The following is a 19,066-nucleotide window of genomic DNA, read 5'->3' as shown; positions in this document are numbered from 1 at the left end:
GCCTCCCTCCACATCGGTCCATAAATATGGCTGCAGGTACTCTCCAGGCTGCCCCTCTCTGCTATTGGTCCCCCCATTTCAATATGCAAAGGACTGGAGAGGAGCCCAAAGGAACCGAGCTAAATGTGCCACGGTCATGCCATTAATCGTTGAGGTTCCACCCATCAGGTACCTGTCCAGTCTACTGTAGGTATTATGCGTCAGGAGGTGACATATGCACACCCGTTCCGTGGGGTGAAACGTGTGCCAGACACCTATCAGACCTAAGTTATCCATGACCCCCTATAAGTGTTGCTGTCTTGTGAGGTTTTCTGCCACACCAGAGTGTGGGGTGTCCTGTAAAGGGCCCCATCTAGTACGCAGTTAAAGTCCTCCTACTGTGTTAGAAAATCCCACATTGCTGGGAAAAGGCGAGGGTCATCTACATTCAGAGCATATGTGTTTAGTACAGTTACCTGTTTCCTGTCCAGGGTGCCCTGCAGCATCACACACCTGTCTGCTACATCAGCCTCAACACAGGTTTAGGAGAATGGTGTGCCCGGGGCCACCCAAATCACTGTCACCCTGGAATACGAGGAATATGAGGAGTGGAATACCTGCCGCATCCACTTCCAGACTAGATGCAATGCCCCGTCATCACCTAAATGTGTCTTCTGCAGACAGGCTATGCTAATCTCACGGCGTTTCAGGAAGTAAGTACTCTTTACCGTTTCATGTAGGAGCCTAAGCCTCTGACATTCCAAGTTAGCAGGCTGTAGTCCGCCCCCATCATCAAAATTTGAAGTCTCATGGAGCCCCCCTTTCCCTCCAATCCCGTGACCAAATCCAGCTGCTGCATGAACATGAAGCAACACAAACAAAAGAGAACAGAAGATCACCCCCTACCCACTGACAACCACAGTAAAACAAATAGACTACAAATGCCCACCCACCGCATGTGCTAGGACCTGCAGAGCATCCCAACCCATGCAACAGGGACAGGCCAACACAGCCATCCCACCAGCCGACCACACTATATCTCTCATATCACCCAGACCCTGACTGAGCAATCCAGTCTCTGCCAACAGAGTCACAGCCCAACACCTGCCAACAACTCGTTACAAGGCAAGTGCCAGCTCGGTATTAGTCATGCCAGCTTCAACGGGCGGGGTCCCGCCCCAACAAGTCCCCATTGCTCCCTTAGAAACAATGCCGACCATCATTCACATAGTGACATTAACATATAACCTCAACAGTCAACCATAGCTCAGGGGCACCACATACACAACAGCAAATGCCAACATGTCAGCTCCCCATGCCCGATGCATCCTTTGAATCCAGTACAAAGTCTAACTCAGGATCCATGGCACTGGGCTGTGCAGCAACCTTGGGGGGAGGGGCCCATCGACCAGGTACTCCATTGCCCCCTCCCAACCCTTCAGTCTGCACCTGCATGATGCCATACTCATGAATAGTCACTCACTGAGTGTCTGTGGGCCAGAGTCCCAGCAAGCCCCACCAAAGTGGTTATTCTTAGGGCCCTGTTGAGGTCAAGACCATGATGCTCCCTGCTGGGCCCCACTGGGGCGGAGAACCACAGATTGTCCCAAAGTTTCAGCCACTTCCATACGTCTTCCTGTCGATCAAAAAAAATGTGCCTTTCCCTGCCAGATCACCTTTAGCTTCGAGAGGTAGAGAAGCATTAACTTTGTGCTATGCACAAAGCTTTTGTTTCAGGCTCAGGAAGGATCTGCATTGCTCCTGCACCCTCCTAGTGTAATCCGAGTAAATTGTTATTTTGCAGTTCTCAAAGAGAGACACAATTTGTTTACGGGAGGCATAGAGGTTGCTATCCCTATCATGGTAAATGAGAATCTTAGCAATGATCACCCTCGGTGGGTGGGAGGCACCGGAGCCCTGTGCGCTCATTCCACAACAAGGAAGTCCAACAGTCCCTGTGGACAGAGCTCCTTCAGGATCCAATTCTCGAGGAAGGTCTCAGCCGATTCCCCTTCTGCCTGCTTCGGGTACCCCAGCACACAAATGTTACTGTGCCGGGAACGGCCTTCAGTGTCCTCCACCCAGTGCTCAAGCTCGCTAGAGACAATGGACATTTGAGCCATTTGCCGTTTGAGGGCCACCACCTCCTCTTGCAATAGCGTAGGCTTGTGTTCCTCTTCCTGGGAACCATCGGGTGCGGACATCCTCCCCTTTTATGCGATTCTCTGAGGTTGTTGGCGTGGTCTTGTGTACTGCATGATGGTATTCACAGGATGTGAGTGAACTGGTCTGTCCTTGCCCATGATCTACCGCTGACAGCACCAATGTCCAAAGCCCCTCGATTCACTGCAGTTCAGTACGAGTAGATGCAGCTGGGGCCCCGTGCTCCAAGGCCACCCCACACAGGCTTTTCAGTCGCGCCGCTCACCTGCAGTTCCATAGCGCCAGCGGGGCAGGGTCGCTCAATCTGCTACTCCCCTGAAGCAGTCCCCCTCCGGGGTCGCTGAAGCGTGCACTTGGTGCCACTCCATGGCAAATCGGGACCCGCTCCCCCCAAGCTCACCAGTCCAGCGAGGGAGAATAGCAGCAACACCTGGCAGGCCCCAGGCACACAGCACACACCCAGTCCGGGATCGACTGTCAGCCAGCAAGGAGGGGGGATGAGGGGGGGGGGCAGGGGTGAGGCTCCACCTCCCTCTTCAAGGACCAGACCACGCAAACGCACCTCAGCAGTCCTGCACCACTGTCTTCTCAGCCGCAACAACCAGCCAGGCCCCTTACTCAAGATACGGGGACTTCCCACATCAGCGACCTAGAAAGAGGTGAGGGGAGTCAACATGAGGCCGACACTCACCTCCAGGCATCCAAACTATAGCCGCCCTGCTAGCATTCCGAAAGCAGCACCGAGCCACTTCAGGTCCGATGACGTAGCCTCCAACACCACTCCCCAGCAGCTGCCTGATCATAGTGGCATGCTGCTCACAGAGCTCATTGTAGCCACCAGCAGTGCAGCACTGCACAGGCACTAAAGTCAGGCCTCCCAGTAGGACCCCGTCGTCACCAGCGCAGCCTCCGGGCCTCCCCCCACTCGGGGGAATCGCCAGCCGTTAAATGCCCCTAGGTCCCATATCCGTAGCACCCAACCGGGACCACATATCAGATGACAGTCCTTCACAATTGGAGGGGCCCTTGTAGTGCGCTGCCTCAACAATCGGCCTTGGCTTGCCAATGTCTCGACCTCCGGCTGTTCAGCCATCTTGTAAGGCCTCAACAGCACCGGAGTTGCGTCACAGGGCTCCTGCAGGACTCCGATACAGCCACCAGTCATTCCAGCATCAAGGGGGCCACTGGTCTAAGCAGAGGTCCAGGGCCACAAAGAGGCACAGTTTGTTCACAGAAGGCATGGAGGATGCTGTTCTTATCATGGTAATTGAGAATACTAGCAGTGATCACGCTCGTCCGATGTCCCTTATCCCTGCCCCGGGAACCCCAGCACGTGAATGTTACTGCACCGGAAACGGCCTTCAGCCTCCTCCAACTACACCTGGCACCCGCACAGGGGTCCAGAGTACAGAGCGGGAGGACTCACACAACCAAAGGGCTGCCAATCAGTGCAAGGGTGAGCAGGCCCAATGCGATTAGTCCAGTGTCCGGCTCTCCGCCTCAACGCCTGACCAGGCCACAGTGCACTGTTGGGCAACCAGAGGGGGCCCAAATAAGCACCGCTCGCACCCAGACAATGGCCTCTACCTCGAGGATTGTGTAGCTGACAGTAGGATTACAGCAAGTAACAGGATTTTGGAGGATTAGTCTTTGGCTGGCCGGAGCTCGGAGGCTCACGTCCTGTCAACCATGTTGCTTGGCCATGCCCCCACACATTTCTCCTAAATTAAGCCTGCCTCTCTATGCTAGATCTGCCAAATATTGAGCTCAAGGTTAAATTAAGACAACTCCACCAGTGTGACATACACACTATGTATTATAAAAACAGAGGCGGCCCTAACAGCTCTGCACTTATGGTTAAGTCACACTTTGCATTGGCATTTTTATATTCTTAATAACTTTTCCACCATTCAAATATAAACATAATATTGCACACAAAAAAAAGTATATCCACTCTGGATTTTTCATGACAAGTTTTGTGCAGAGAGAATCATGGAGGGGCCAGGAGAAAGGGGGAGGAGGCTCCAACAGTAATGTTTCTCATTTTAATTCCCATAGGATTCTAGGATCCTTTTTTCACTGTTACTTTGGTTTAATTTCTTACCCATAACTGTGATGTTTTAGGTGATTTATGTAGGCTTTTTTAAAGCATATGCTGAGGTATTATAATCAAAACGAACCATGAATCCATTTTAACCTTTTTTTTTTCCTCAGAGAGAGAAAAGGTCTCCAGGCACTATTTAGTACCAACCTTGAGTGTGGGAAGGGATCATGGGTCGTAAGAGCTGCAAATCTTGAGTGGGTCACGATATCCTTTGTTTTCCCCCCAACAATGATAATAATTATCCTATTACTTTTGACAGACGTGCTTTTATGTTGTATGACATGCTATTCTTTCTACATTTAAAACTTTTATTTAATCAGGTATGGAGCAGAAGGCATTAAATCAGTGGTGTGAGAATATCTCAATTAATAGGTCTTGTAAATATGCAGTGACGGAGGGTAACTTGCAAAAGTAGTGGGGCGAGCACATGCACACGCTCACTTCCACCCACCAAGCTCTTCAATAAATAGCTCACCAACTGTGCCAACCGCACCACTCTCACCAGAAACAAGGCCTCCAAGAACAACAAACAACCCAGCTGATACACAAACTACCTCAAGGAGCCCAAGCTTCATTGCAAACAACTTGAGAGAAAATAGAGACTCAACATAAACACCACTGCAAAATTCACATACAAAGCCACCCTCAAGCTCTACCACCAACAACTACAAGATACAAAAAAAAGGCCCTTACTCTGAGACTCAAAGCTAGCCCCATAACGCCTAAGAACTCTTCACATTGTTGGCAGCTGCGAGGTTGGAGAACTCCTTGACAAAGACATCACCCCCATCCCAGGTACTCTGCAATCACCTCTCAAAACTTCTTCGAACAGAAGATTGCCAAGATCTACAACACATTTAACCCACAGCATACCAATACGAATGCTCAGCAGGACACTACCCTCATTGCCAAACAGCAGCTGAGCAACTGAAAGACTCTCTCGAATGAAGACTCCAGCACCCTAATGAATAGCACACACTCAGGAGCCCCCTCAGGCCCTTGACCTCACTTCACATACAACCTTGGAAGAACCATCATCTCCCCTGCACTCACCGCTATCATAAACACTTCTATAACCACCATCACTTTCCCTTCTTGCTGAAAAAATGAGGAAGTCAACGTGCTATTGAAGAAGCCAACAGCAGACTCCAACAGCCTCAGTAACTACAGACCCAGCTCGCTCCGGAATTTTCCAGTTAAAGTCATGGAGAAAAACATCAATACCCAACTCACAGACCACTTAGAACTCCATCAACTCCTAGACCGCCCTCAATCTGGCTTCTGCACCAACCACAGCCAGCAATATTATCAGAAGCATCCTTGACCGTGGAGAAATGGCCACACTCATCCTCCTTGGCCTCTCCTCAGCTTTCAATATGGTCTCCCCCAACTCATTCATCAGAAAGCTGCAGCACCTAGGTGTCTGCGAACTGGCCCTCAATTGGATATCCTTCTTCCACACAGGCAGAACTCAATGAGTTATATTTACCACTACACCTCAGAACCCAATAAACTCATCGGCGGAGACCCTCAAGGATTGTCACTTAGCCCAACACTCTTCAACATCTACATGGCTCGCCTCGTGGGCATTGTCGGAGCCCACAGCATCACTACAGTATCATACGCCAATGACACACAGCTTAACCCTCCGTTACCAAATCCACAAGCACTCCCAAAGAAAACATTGCCAACTGCATGAGCAACATGGCTGCTTGGATGAAAAACATCTGCCTCCAGGTCAACACAGACAAAACCGAAGTCCTGACCTTTGGCAACAACCACTCTCCCTGGGAAACCACTTAGTGGCCCTCCAAACTTGGCCATTCCAGGCACCCATATGGACCATGCCAAGAACCTCACAGGATCATCCTGGATACAAACCTCTCCATCAGCTGACAGATCAACACTGTTGACTCATGTTGCCACATCCTGCAATTGCTATGCAAGATTTTCAAGTGGATCCCACTTAACAGCAGTCGAACAGTCATCCAGGCTCTTATTACAAATAGACTTGACTACGGAAATGCCCTCTACTTTGGAATCCCAGTCCAAGTTCTATGCCAACTCCAAACCACTCAGAACATCGTTGTCAGACTCATCCTGAACATCCCACGAAATAACCAGATCTCTCCAGACTTAACAGTCTCCACTTGCTCCCAGTCCAGGAAAGATGTAATTTTAATCTACTCACCCTGGTCTACAAAGCTCTCCACAACACTGGCCCAGCATACCTCAACCACAGCCTCAACTTATAACAACCCACCAGACACCTTCGGTCCGAGTCCCAGGCAAGACCACGCCTCCCTCACATCAAGAAGGCCAGATGCAGAGGACGCTCATTCCAATACCTTGCAGCCAACACCTTGAACGATCTACCGCAGCACCTCAGCACCTCCCCTTACCGCATGGACTTCCAAAGGAACCTCAAGACATGGCTTTTCCAGATGAAACAGGAATGATCTCGTCCTCCTCCCTCAGGCCTGCCTTAGTCAGCATCTGGATACCCTCACTGGTGATTAGCTGTGCTCTGCAAAATTACATAACATAACATCCTCAAGCACACACATTCACAACCATCTAGGAACAAACACACACACACACACACACTCATAACTATCCATTCGCAAACACAGACACAAACTCACACCCATCCATTCACAAGAACACACGTGCACACACACACATCCATTCACAATCAGACACCCAAGCGCATACTCAGGCCATAATCAAGCACATAGATCATCACATCCACACATTCACAAGCACTCACTTGCATTCACAGGACATGCGTGCAACTGCACATGCATTCACACATACACACCTGCACAAAAACATTCAATGTGCAACTTACCGGACCATGTCAACAATGGTCGAACTAGCAGGCAGCGGACAGAGAAGCAGGACAGCCCATGAGGAGCAGGAGGCTTTGAGAGGGAAAGCAGGAAACAGAAGTTCCTGCTGCCTCTTCTCACTGACTAACTGTCATGGGTTGGCCAATGAAAGGGGGACCTTTCCTAACTCATCACAGAGTGGGGTCAGTGAGAATTGCTGATCCCACTCGATGCTGGGGCGAGTTAGGAAAGGGTGGTGTGAGGCGTCACTGATAGAGTCATCCCTGGGACTTTAGCGCTTTACCTGAAGTGCCCATGGAAAACTATCACTGATGCAGGGCACTGCCGGGCTGATTACATCACTGCCAGTCGGGCTCTGAAATCTTCAGTTCATAAACCTTGACTCCGGCTGCCAGGTACCTGCTCATTAGTGCATGTAAAGCGCCTGGCTGACTGACCAGGATATGGTGAGTGATGTCAGGCTGACCTTTTTCTCAGGCTGACAACCATTGTGGTTAGAGAAATCGGCTGAGGCAGAGCCCCAGAGCCCATAATGACAGGCCATCTCTGTAAGTAAGGGTCAAGACCTTTTCCACTGTAAAGTATAGGGAACATGGAATTTACGATGAAGTAAACTACATTTTCTAAAGTTACTCAGGCTGCATGTACAATGTTAAGAATTACTTTTGCATGCAGTCATAAATGCAAAAATGAACAATTATTGGAACAATTGTTCCCAACCACATACTTTTCGGTGACACATTTATTTTCACTGGCATCGCATAAATAAGTATGTCAAGGATTGCTTTTCAGGAACAAAGTCTATATTAATTTTATCTAACTACGCAAGTTACCTATACTAACACATGCATAAGGAAAACATGCAAACAAACACCCTAGAAGACGATATTTACCTGGTTTCTTTGGAGGGGCTTTAGTGGCTGGCTTAGTGTCAAAGTAGTCAGACAAGTCAAAACCACCTGTTAAACAAAGACACATCACAGCTTATTAAATACAAAACTAAGTCCTTAGCACACAACTCTACGCTGGATCTAGAGTACCTGTCTAGAATACTCTTTTTAACCAAAACCTATGAAGTAATAAATACCATCAGTTTCTTTGACTGGAAACACACATTATCAATCAGTAGAACTGAACTTCAGAAACTAAAGGAATGTGACGCTAGGGTTCAAATTGTTCGCCATGGCAAGCGCTTATCACGGTTAAGAACAAAAACATGTCAGGTAGATTAATAAATAGTGTGAGTGGCTTTGCCCAGGTCATTGTGGGCTGCTATGACATCGAACCCTAGTGCACTTCTTTGAGCTTTTCAGCCTGTGGATATAGACAAAATGGATATGATTCAGTTAATTTAATACCCAATAGTGAACCTGAGAAAATCTTAGGTGTGCTTTGTGCAATAAAGGGAAAACGCATCTTGTCACTGTAGATTATTAGGCACTGAACTCCCACATTACTTAATATCCTCAGCATATACTCAATCTGTGTACCTCAGGCTATATCATAGCAAAATGACGAAAACGAAAAAAGGGGGGCTGGAGGTGTGGTCCAATGCGGAAAATTACTTGTAATTTTCTTAGAAATACCTGGGTAACTTTAGGGGGTAAGAATGGTCTGTATGACGGGGGGGGGGGGGGGGGGGGACTTCAGATTTCCCAACAATCACCCTGGGACATCATGTTATAAAGTACATAACATGGGAAGCAGGACATGGAGGGGGAGGGGTGAGGGGGGGGGCTCTTAGGGGCAGTGGAAAGAGAGGAGTGCAGATTGTTAAGGGTACTTAAAACCAGTGCTTGAAAAGGAAAAATAGAAGTGCGGGTACTCTGTAGCAGAGTACTTGCTTGTTTCTGAGAAGTGCCGGTTCTCTCCAATTAAAAGTATTACGTTTTTCTTAAGAAGTGCAGGTACTCTCTCCTTGGTAGCGGACAGTAGCCGCCCATTTAAAGCACTGTTTAAAACGCAATATTTTTCAAACTAATCAACATTTTAAGGTCTTCCTACCATAGACGAGAAAGCGCGTGCGTGTTTTTTTGTCAGTGTGGGCATGTGCAAATCCCAGGTGGAATCCGACAGACGCTACACATTAACCGAGTGAAAGCACACAGTACATGTACCCAACTATTTATAACAGACTACATTTTTAGGGGGGGTGTAACACCCCAGACACCCCTTCCCTTCCCGGAGCTACGCCTCTGAGTAATTCATCTTACATTCAGTGGAGTCTCTTCCTGTCTCCCCGCACCGAACGCAGCCCGTTGTTGGGGGGCAATATGTGTACATGAAGCCACTTCCGATATTTCCTCAGTGTAGCATCGACTGCTCAAGGAGAGAGGTCAGGAGAGAGCTCAACCTGCTGTACACATTTTGAGGGGTCACTAGAGTGCAACCTAAAGTTTCAGAGTGACTACTCGGTAGGGTGGCCAGATTTTGAGGAGCAAAAACCGGGACAGGTCAGACATGAAAGAAGGACCAAATAATTTACTCTCACTTTTATATGTGGCCTCTCCCGTTTTTTGCGTACCTTTGTGAATGTGTGCCTATACATGTGTGTGGTGTGTGTGTGTGTGTATATATATATATATATATATATATATATATACATATATATATATATATATATATATATATATATATAAACACACATTTACAAGACTACATTTATACAATTATCTATGGCTTGACCTGCACTACCAACCCGCCCCCACCCACCTCTCTCGGCTCCCCACTCCTCTCTGCTGGGAGCAGACAGGGGACTGTGTTGCCTGGCAGTAACAGATAAATTACTTTAATAATTTCATACTTTGTATGCGTCTGTTAAAGGAGAGCATACCTTTAACATATGCTTCCATAGATGATCTGACTGACGTTTGTCCCCAAAACCGGGACATTTTATTAAAAGTAAGAGAACCGTCGGGACACCGGGACAGTCTTCTAAAAACCGGGACTGTCCGGAGAAATCCGGGACGTCTGGTCACCCTACTACTCGGTACTATAAGATGGTCTACTGCGACGCCGAGTAATAAGGCAGTAGAAGTCTGTGCTGCTTACAACAGCTCTCCATATGGCTTGGTGTCAGATGATGCAAATCAGATTACCATCTAAGGAACTCGCCGATTACAAGTTAAAACAAGAATAATACGTACATAAACGAATGAGACAATGCAACCTGTATGATAAGAACAAGGATGAATGTACTAATACTCAGTGTATTACCACAGTAGAGTCAGCGAGAGAAACAATATACCCACTTAATCACAAACAAAGCAGACATAATCAGGAAGCAAAATTAACTATCTAACATGCTCACAGCTCAAGAAAACAATTTAATGATAAAAGTAATACAAATCAGCTATTAGAAGTCAAAATGTAATTTAAGAAGCAATGGCATACACAACTGTTATAAATATTGGTGTCCGATAAGACAATAATATTTCCTAAATACTCGCTGGTTATGTAGGACTCATTCAGTGTAATGCAGCAGTGGAACTATCTTATGTTACAAATATATCAAAAAAAGTGTTTTCTACTAGGTAGGCAATACATATTTAAGAGTCATATTGATCTAGAAAATCAGGGGTTCGGGTCAACCAGGTTCCCAGACGGCGACCCCTTAAGCGAGCTCAGACTCTGAACCGGGCACTTTCTCTTCCTACACCGGTGATCTCCCTCGGATGGAACAGCAAGAAAGATACCTGCTGTGATGAATTCTAAGTGGCCCGGGTGGGATTCTTCCTAGCAACCTCCGTGAGGCCAACACCTGCTCAACGGTACTGCGAGCTGTGCAGATCAAACTGACCCGATATGGCCGCGTTAGGACAGTTTCCGTGGACTCTGAATGCCAACAGCTGGATTTCAGTGCCGTGATCTGCACAGATCAGATTGACCCCACGGTGATGACCTGAGGGACCCGTCCCACAAAGCGAGTTAGGCAGCATTATAAGCATCAGGACGTGGGTTTGCGTGCAATCGGCATGTAAGGGACAGCCTCAGTATGGTCCGATTTAACAGGGATCGTGGACAGACCAGAAGAGCCTGAGTGATGGCAGATAGGAGGTGCAGTGTGTGCGATGGGAGGCACTGAACTTTCACAACCGGTCTTCTCCCGCACCAGTTGGCTGGAGGGGTCGTCCTGACTCCCGCAGCTGGAAAATGTATTAGTGGGGCCCATGGTCTGGACCCTCGACAATGAGGAGCAGAATCACATCTCTTGACCTCTGCCAGCAACAGCCTTTCACTGTGCAGCGGTCCCAGCGGGATAGAAACAGGTTAAACAAGAGTTCTTCTCGCCACGAGTTTTGCTTTCTACAAGAAAAGACATGTCATGTTTGAATACAAGACCTACAATTGTAGACGGGTGACATGACCCTTGTTCAATGACCTAGAGAACAGAAGGCTGACCCTCCATGAAATATCCGAACAGACTAAGGGAGTGTTCAGTGGCACAGAGCAGAGACTGGCGGGTCTGGCCAACAGAGTGCTGACAGTGAGGACAGTACAGGAGGAAGAAGAGGTGTACGCTTTTGAGGTGGCAGCACAAATACAGCCATGAGGAGATCCTAAGAGCTTACAGACGTTCCTCAAAAATGGTGGCACAGGGTGACAAGTCATGAGGGGCAGTGATGGTTGTGGTCCGATAAGCAAAGTGAAAAGACAGGATTCTTCTGGCGGCAATGAAACCGAAAACTGTGATGTTAGGGAGACGGGACTACTGTTCTTTGCCCCCACAACGGCTGGTAAAATCGAGGTGCTGGGTGTGAAGCAGGACCTACTTAGGAAGGGTTGTCAGGCTTCGGTGGGCTACTCAGTGCCCTTCACAGTGGTGTACAAAGGGAAGAATTACCAGCAGTCTTAAACCGGGTCTGCAAGAGCCTTCTCAAGGAGCCTGGAACCAGATCCGGAGTGACTATTTATTGGCAATGACTTCAGACATTGCCTGATGTTTGCCAGAGTGAAGGCCACACGTCTAACCCCACGACGTGTCCAGGCTTTGGCGTGACTTTTTGGGAACGGTGTAGAAGAGAGCTGCTCTTTTTTCACTCTGCTGCCCTCACCTCACTCCTTAGCTAATCTTCAGCTACTGTGTTCAATTCTTTGTTGACCTTAAGTGTAAAAAACATATCTAGACGTTATGACAATGACTTGCTATGCATCTGTATGTTTTTTTTTGTTTTGGTAGGGGATCAGCAGCGGCTCCTCCGGTAAGGCGGAAGAGTATCGCCCCAAGGCTCTGAGCAGTGCAAAAAAGGAAAAAATAAAATGATAACACAATGTTATTATCATTTTATTTTTCAGTGCGGAGCTAGGTTAGGGCTGGACTGAGCTGTATCAAAGGGAGGAGGAGTGGTATGTGCACCATAAGTGCTCACAACTGTTTGGGCTGGCCAAACAGACATGCACATTTAGCGTTTCTCCACCCAGCTGTATTGCACAGCGGGGTGGAGAACATGCACAGGCTCCTACTCCCTGTCTGAGCGCCAAACCAATCCACCTAGACTAATCACAACGCTGCTATCATGCTGGTGAGTGCGGGAGCTTGTGTGCTTCTGTGCTGCCAGGAAGAGAGGAAATCGAGGAGAGGCAGTGGCCGTTCACATGTAAGTGAAATTTTATTAATCAAGCCCCCGCCGCCCTTTGCTCCCCCCACCCTACCACTACTTTTCCAAACTGGCCACCACTGGTGAGGATGATGGATTTTTGCTGTGATAACAGCATACAATGGTTGTTGAAATGTTTCCTTACAAATAACAGATTTAAACCTAGAAAATCTTCCACATTAGGTTAAATAATTCCATTTGCCCTCAAATTTTGAGCAAAATTGTTTGTGTGCTAGGTTTGCCTTCGCAAATATCTAAGAATCACTGAGTCTTTCTGATTTTTTCAAAATACCCTTTTTTGCCACCATTATCATTAGCTATAGCCATACTTAAAGTTCTTTTGTAGGTAACATCTAAACTACCATGTCACTGAAAATAATTTCTTTTAGTGACAGTTAAGGTCAGAATTACTCGAATTGTAGTTTCTTTCCACCACTCCGAAATTAGTGGGCAGTTGAGAAACTTATTAATAAATTTCACTTGTGGGGTCTGAAAAAGCCAACATTTCCCAGAGTCTAGCATTCCAATTTTGAACATTTTGCTGGAGTCCAGTATACCTGCTGCAGAACCTTTAACAAAACAATTGGCATATTGACGGGATATCTTTGTAGTGAAGCTGCAATGCTAGATCTGATGGGCAAAGCATTGGCCTGAGCCAGTTCTTCCTCCAAAGCACATGTGCGATGCTACTTAATGCGACAAACACACATCTAACCCAATATAGAATAAAGGAAAAGAAAAACACTACTGAAAATGTAAACTTAGGTAAGAAAGGCAGAATGTCTACAGACTAAACATTTCCAACTTATAGGATTTAAAGATGTGGTAGATGGTTTGAGTGCAGAGAGCGTTCACATCTGTCCCATTGGAATTGTTCTGTAATCAAAGCCGGGGCATATGGGAGGAAAGTGGGAGATTTAAAAAAAAAAAATAATAATCGGGAGAATATAATTCCCTCATTTACTTCTTTTAAAGGAGAGGCAATTTCAGAGGGGACACAGCAAAAGTAAAGCCATTACTGGCTTAAAAAAAAATCTGGAGTCTTCTGTCTGAATCGGGTCTATTTGCATGTATGTAATGATATGGCCCTGTGCATGATTATGAAGTATGTGAAAAGCACTCAGAGAGCCAAAGCAGAGTCAGATCTCTGGGGCTTACGTTTAGAAAATCTGGGGGCATATTTACAATGAATTGGCGTAGGGCAGCGCCGCAAGTATTTTTGCGGAGCTGCCCTACACCAATTCGAAAGGGCAAGAATACATCGTATTTACAAGATACAGTGCTTTTCTGTCCTATAAACCAGAACTCAGTGCCAGTGCAGGCACCCTTGCACCATGGTGCAAGAGTGTCTGCGTTGTTGACAGGATCTGTTTTTGTGCATAAAGGGGCACCTTTAGTGGCGTAACAAAACTGGAGAGGGTCCCCTGCAAAGAGCATGGTGGGGCCCTCCCGGACTCACTCAGGAGCTCTCAGGCCTGGGTGTTGTGCTGAGGGGGTCACCTGGAGGTCAGGGGACCACTGCACCGCAGGAGCTGTGGGGGCCTTTGTTACACCACTGGGCACCTTCCTGCACAAAACCAATCCATGGAAGCTGTTTCTCTAAGTGTGCTGCAGGATGCAGCACATATAGAAAGAGGAAAACCGAGATGAAACAAAGATATTTCTGCTCAATATGCCTCCCCTGGTTTATAGATCCTTGTAAATCTGGGAATGTGTAAAAACCCATGAGTGTTGCGTGGGAAAATCCACTGCAACGCCAATGGACTGCCCCTTGACACAGTGTAAGGCAACGCAGCGACTTGCACTGCATTGCCTTACATCATATCTACGAGGTCATGAAAAGCCAAGCAAAGTGGCTTTGCGTGGCCTTGTAGATATGGACCTGCACTCTGTGCTGGCGGTGTGTCACACAAAGTTCCGCACCCCAAGGGGCTTGTAAATATGCATTTGGAGCCATTTTACCAGCAGCCTTCTGATGGATGGCAGGTCTCACCTACATCATGCCTGTGAGGCGCCAAAGGTCAGCAGGGTGTCACTGGCATGAGTGATACTCCGAGGCAGACATTTAGCACTTGCATAATTTAATGCAGATGGTAGAGTGGGCTGATCAGGTTGTTTATCCGAGATTCCAATATGGACTGGAAGCTAATACACACAAACTTACGAGCAGCTAAAATAAGCTGCAGGCATCACTAAACATGTCCTGCTTTAGCTTTTACAGTGTTCAGACTTTTGCAAAGCAACATATCTGCGGTGAATTCTTTCATGGCTCCGGGAAATGCAAACAATGAATCTACTGAAAATTAGGGCCGAACCACACTCAGAAGGCACAACACATTCCATGGACCGGTGCCTCCTTCATGTCCAACTGAAGGTGGTCAGTAACCTGCAAACGGAATTGTATCTTTCCTCCCACCAATAAAAAATATGGCCAAACGTTTTACCACATGAAACTGCCAAAAAACTATTACCAAATGCCATACACCTAGCGACTGGCTTTATCTATGCTCGTTCTACCTTTGTCCAGATCAGGCATGTTACAAACTTCTTCTTATGCTTGGACTTATCGGAGTGTCCCAAAGATTTGGAATGGGACAACTGCCTTGGACTCTGCAATGGATCTTCCTCTTGACCAGGACCTCGACTAGCGTGGAGTCACACGACAGGCCACCACGAGCTTGAAGGAGCGCTCAAAGCCTTTGAGTTCATTGTGCGGCAGTCAGATACAAAAAAAATACTATAGCAAAACCTTAGAAGATGCTCAAAAGATTCTATGTACAGGCATGCAACGGACCCATAATGAAGATCCTAATGCCAGACCAACATGTATGTAGCAAACCTAGATGGCAAAAGGAAACGGCAGACGGAGGAAAGAAAGGCATCTCCCCTGCTAAAAGAGAAGTCCAGAGAGCAAGACATGAGGCAGTCTGAGAGGACGAGAAGCTACAAGGCCCTGGAGCAGAGAGAAGCGCATCAGTGTTGCCAACACCAGGGGATCCAGAGAGGAAATTAACAAAATGATGGCGACCTGAAGTGTTCCTTAACATACATTTCTGAGTGGAAGGTGGGATTCATTATAAGGGGAGGGGGAGGCTGTATCATGGGGGGGGCTTGACAGGTTCACATTAACTACTGTGGATCTGCAGAGAAGGGGCAGTTTTTTTCTTTTTTTAATTAGTACAAAGTTAATGTTGAGGGGGAGAGAAAAAAGTAATCTAACACGCACTGATATGAACAAGGTTTACTGATCAACTTCTATGACCCACAGGAGACTGACCATTCAAACACTACACTGTGCATCAATAGGCAAAGCATCCCCATGGAGGAAGAATTGTTGTTCAGGGGAGGAAGAGGGTTGTTGGAAGACTTTGATGAGAAAGGGAATGATGATGAGAAAGGGAGGGATTTAGAGGTTAAAAAAGGTGTAATTCCTCAGAGACTGGGGGAGTAACAGACAATAGAATCATCAGTGTGGTACTCAAAATTAGGGAATATGCGTAAAATAGTTAACTTTAACACCAAAGAGCTAAATGGACCAGCCAAATGACTAGCAATTCTAAATCTCCTGAAAGAGAGCAATGGTGACATTTATCTCATACTGGAGACCTACTTTCCCTAGAAAGACTGGTCCGTGATATGATCCAAGGACTTTGCAACTTGTTTTGCCTCCCTTAATACAATGCCTCCCAAAATAGCAATTTTGTGCAGCCACTCCTTTTGAAGACACATCCAAAACGTAATAATGGATAAAGGAGGGAGCGTGTTGGGTATGATAATAGAGATATGGTCCAACAGACACACCACAGTCTCTCTGATTGTTCCCAACACTAAACAGAATGCCTTCACTGAATCAGCCATATCAAGAGTCTTTGAATACGTGGAAGCAGGGGAGTAGCTTCAGGGGGGATTATTTGGGGTGCTACATCCCCCAAATAAATGTATTTTGTGATAAATAGTTGGGTACAGGTGCTCTCAGTTGGATATGGTGTGTTGTCTGTCAGATTTAAACAAGATTATTTTTAAAACCCACTCACACTGTAGAAACTGAATATACTTTATATTTCATAGCTCATAAATGATATGTATAACTTGACTACTTCAAGGTGGGAACTAGGCTAATGACAGATTCAGGAGGTCTTAGTGGGGCACACAGCTATGTCAAACATTGTGAACAACAGCCTCACCAGACGTCCCCATGGCACCTAAATAATGATCTTTTACACAATTCTGCGGTTCAGGACAAGGTTAGAGAGGGCCCATTAATGTTATGGGGGAGAATGATGCAATAAATGTGTTCATGTCTACACTGTGGAACACTCTTAAGGCAGTACTGAGGAGTGTTTTTATGTACACAGCAGCACACTGCAAAAAGATTTTAGAGGAGGCGAGGGACACTATTGAATCTTTGGTAAAAGGTTTGAGCACTTCACTTTCACCTGTGGACCCTGAAATTAGACAAAGCGGAATATGCCCTCCTTCAAATTAAGCAGAAGTATTACTTTTCGTGTAATAAGGCTGGCAAACTGCTCACCCCCAGACTCAAAGGTAAACCTAATACAGAGTAAAAGATATTAAAAAACTCTGAAAATAAGTAGGTCACAGATGACAATAGTGGAGACCTTTCAGCTATTTTATCAAAATCTGTATCATGAGGAATATGTGGTCTGGGGAACGATTTACATGCACATCTTAAGCACCACTATGGACTAAGGCCTTAGACGAACCTATAACAGTCGTGAGTGCCATTCATAGGGTGAAAATGAGAAAAGCAATAGGCCCCAATGGGTGTCTGGTCGTCTTTTTCAAAATGTATTGTACTGCATTAGCATCAATACTAACAAAGTTGTATAATTACTTCAGAGAAACTGCAATATTCACTGATACAATGCTTGAGACGGCAGAGCTTGCGATTCCAAAACCAGGCAAAGAACCATCATTATGACTGTCATACAGGCCAATATTTTTGCTGTACATTGACCTAAAATTGTTCACCATTATACTAGCATCGAGGCTGGGACCTCTCTTAGGCAAGGTAATAGGAGCAGATAAATCAGGATTCATACCTGGTAAGCAGAGTAGAACATAATAAAAAGAAACCTATCCATATTATAGAACATAGCTAGTGGAAGTACTGCAAAGTCCTTCTGCTCTCCTGAACACAGAGAAGGGGTTCGACAGTGGTAACTGGACATTCACAGACATTACAGATATTGGGTTTTGGATGTTTCCCAATATTGGACTATGGCGATCTGTCATTGCTGAAAGCACACATTAGAGTCAACATCACAACATTCATTCGGATAGCAATTGGAAGGGGCACCAGGTAGAGCTGTCTGCTCTCGACACACTTATCTATGTTAACCCTAGAGCCTTTGGCTAATGCAAAAAGGACCAGGGAGGAGACTTAAGGGGTTAAGATAAGAGGGAGAGGTTTTTAAAGTAACAATGTTCGCCAGTGGCCTCATAGTCTCTCTTTTAGATCCAATGATCTCTGTATCCAACCCCCCCCCTTGGAGGGACTAGGCAGCTATAGAGCCATTTCAGGCTTCACAATGAATAAAGTGAAATGTGATGCCCTCTTGTGAACCCCATTACCTCAACAAAGTTTTTTCCATACTCAAAGGAATCCCTATTTCTTTGAACGCTGGAGCAATAAGATACCAGGGCGACCTTCTCGGTCATTCTACTTCACAAGTGGTGACAGTGAACTATACACACCTAATTAAAGAAATTAAACACGATTTTTAAAATTTGCATACAAAAATCTTTTCTTGGCTAGGTAGGATCCTCTCAAAATTTGTATACATCTTTCAAATGATCCTCTCAGCGCATGTACAGTCTTCAAACTGTTTCAGGCACTCTTCAACAACTTTCTATGGCAAAAGGAAACCGCAAGCATTGCAAGCAGGGTACTATACAGACCAGTCTCACATGAAGTATTGGCTTTCCCACAACTTTAGACATATTTTCAAGTCGCACAACTACAGTTCTTGATGAAAGGTAAGAAGGTGAAAACTACAAAATAATGGTGCTTTGCCAATTACCGCACATCGGGTATGCCCTTATTGCAGATAACATGGCTTCCACAAGCTCAGAGAAGCTTGCTACCAGAACCATGCTATTCATTTGGGATTAAAAAAAAGTTTAAAATGAGAAATCACAACATTCTCCTTACTGTTCACACCTATTTAATTTAATTCAGGCTTCACACTGGCAAATGACACACAATCAGAAAATGGAGGGAAAATAGAGGTGTGATGGTGGTCTCACTGTTTGCACATGGACAATAAAAACATTTCAAGGCCTCAAAAAACAATACAACATCTCACAGTACATAAGATACTCATAGCTAAAAATCAGACATTGAGTCC

The 19,066-nt window shown here is 46.1% G+C and overlaps 1 protein-coding gene across 3 annotated transcripts in view; it reads right to left on the bottom strand.

Moving 5' to 3' along the window:
• CD99L2 (CD99 molecule like 2) overlaps window positions 1–19,066 on the bottom strand; it is a 584,389-nt gene that overhangs the window by 292,679 nt on the left and 272,644 nt on the right. For 2 of the 3 annotated variants that reach the window (XM_069212400.1, XM_069212402.1), the window contains exon 4: window positions 7,992–8,057. The exons of the other annotated variant lie outside the window; for it this stretch is intronic. In XM_069212400.1, coding sequence (XP_069068501.1) covers window positions 7,992–8,057 — 66 coding nt within the window. The remainder of the gene's footprint in view (window positions 1–7,991; window positions 8,058–19,066) is intronic. 3 annotated transcript variants of the gene reach the window in all.

The sequence above is a fragment of the Pleurodeles waltl genome, chromosome 2_1, assembly GCF_031143425.1.
Source record: "Pleurodeles waltl isolate 20211129_DDA chromosome 2_1, aPleWal1.hap1.20221129, whole genome shotgun sequence".
Classification (NCBI taxonomy): Eukaryota; Metazoa; Chordata; class Amphibia; order Caudata; family Salamandridae; genus Pleurodeles; species Pleurodeles waltl.
This window is presented reverse-complemented; position numbering and strand designations above follow the sequence as displayed.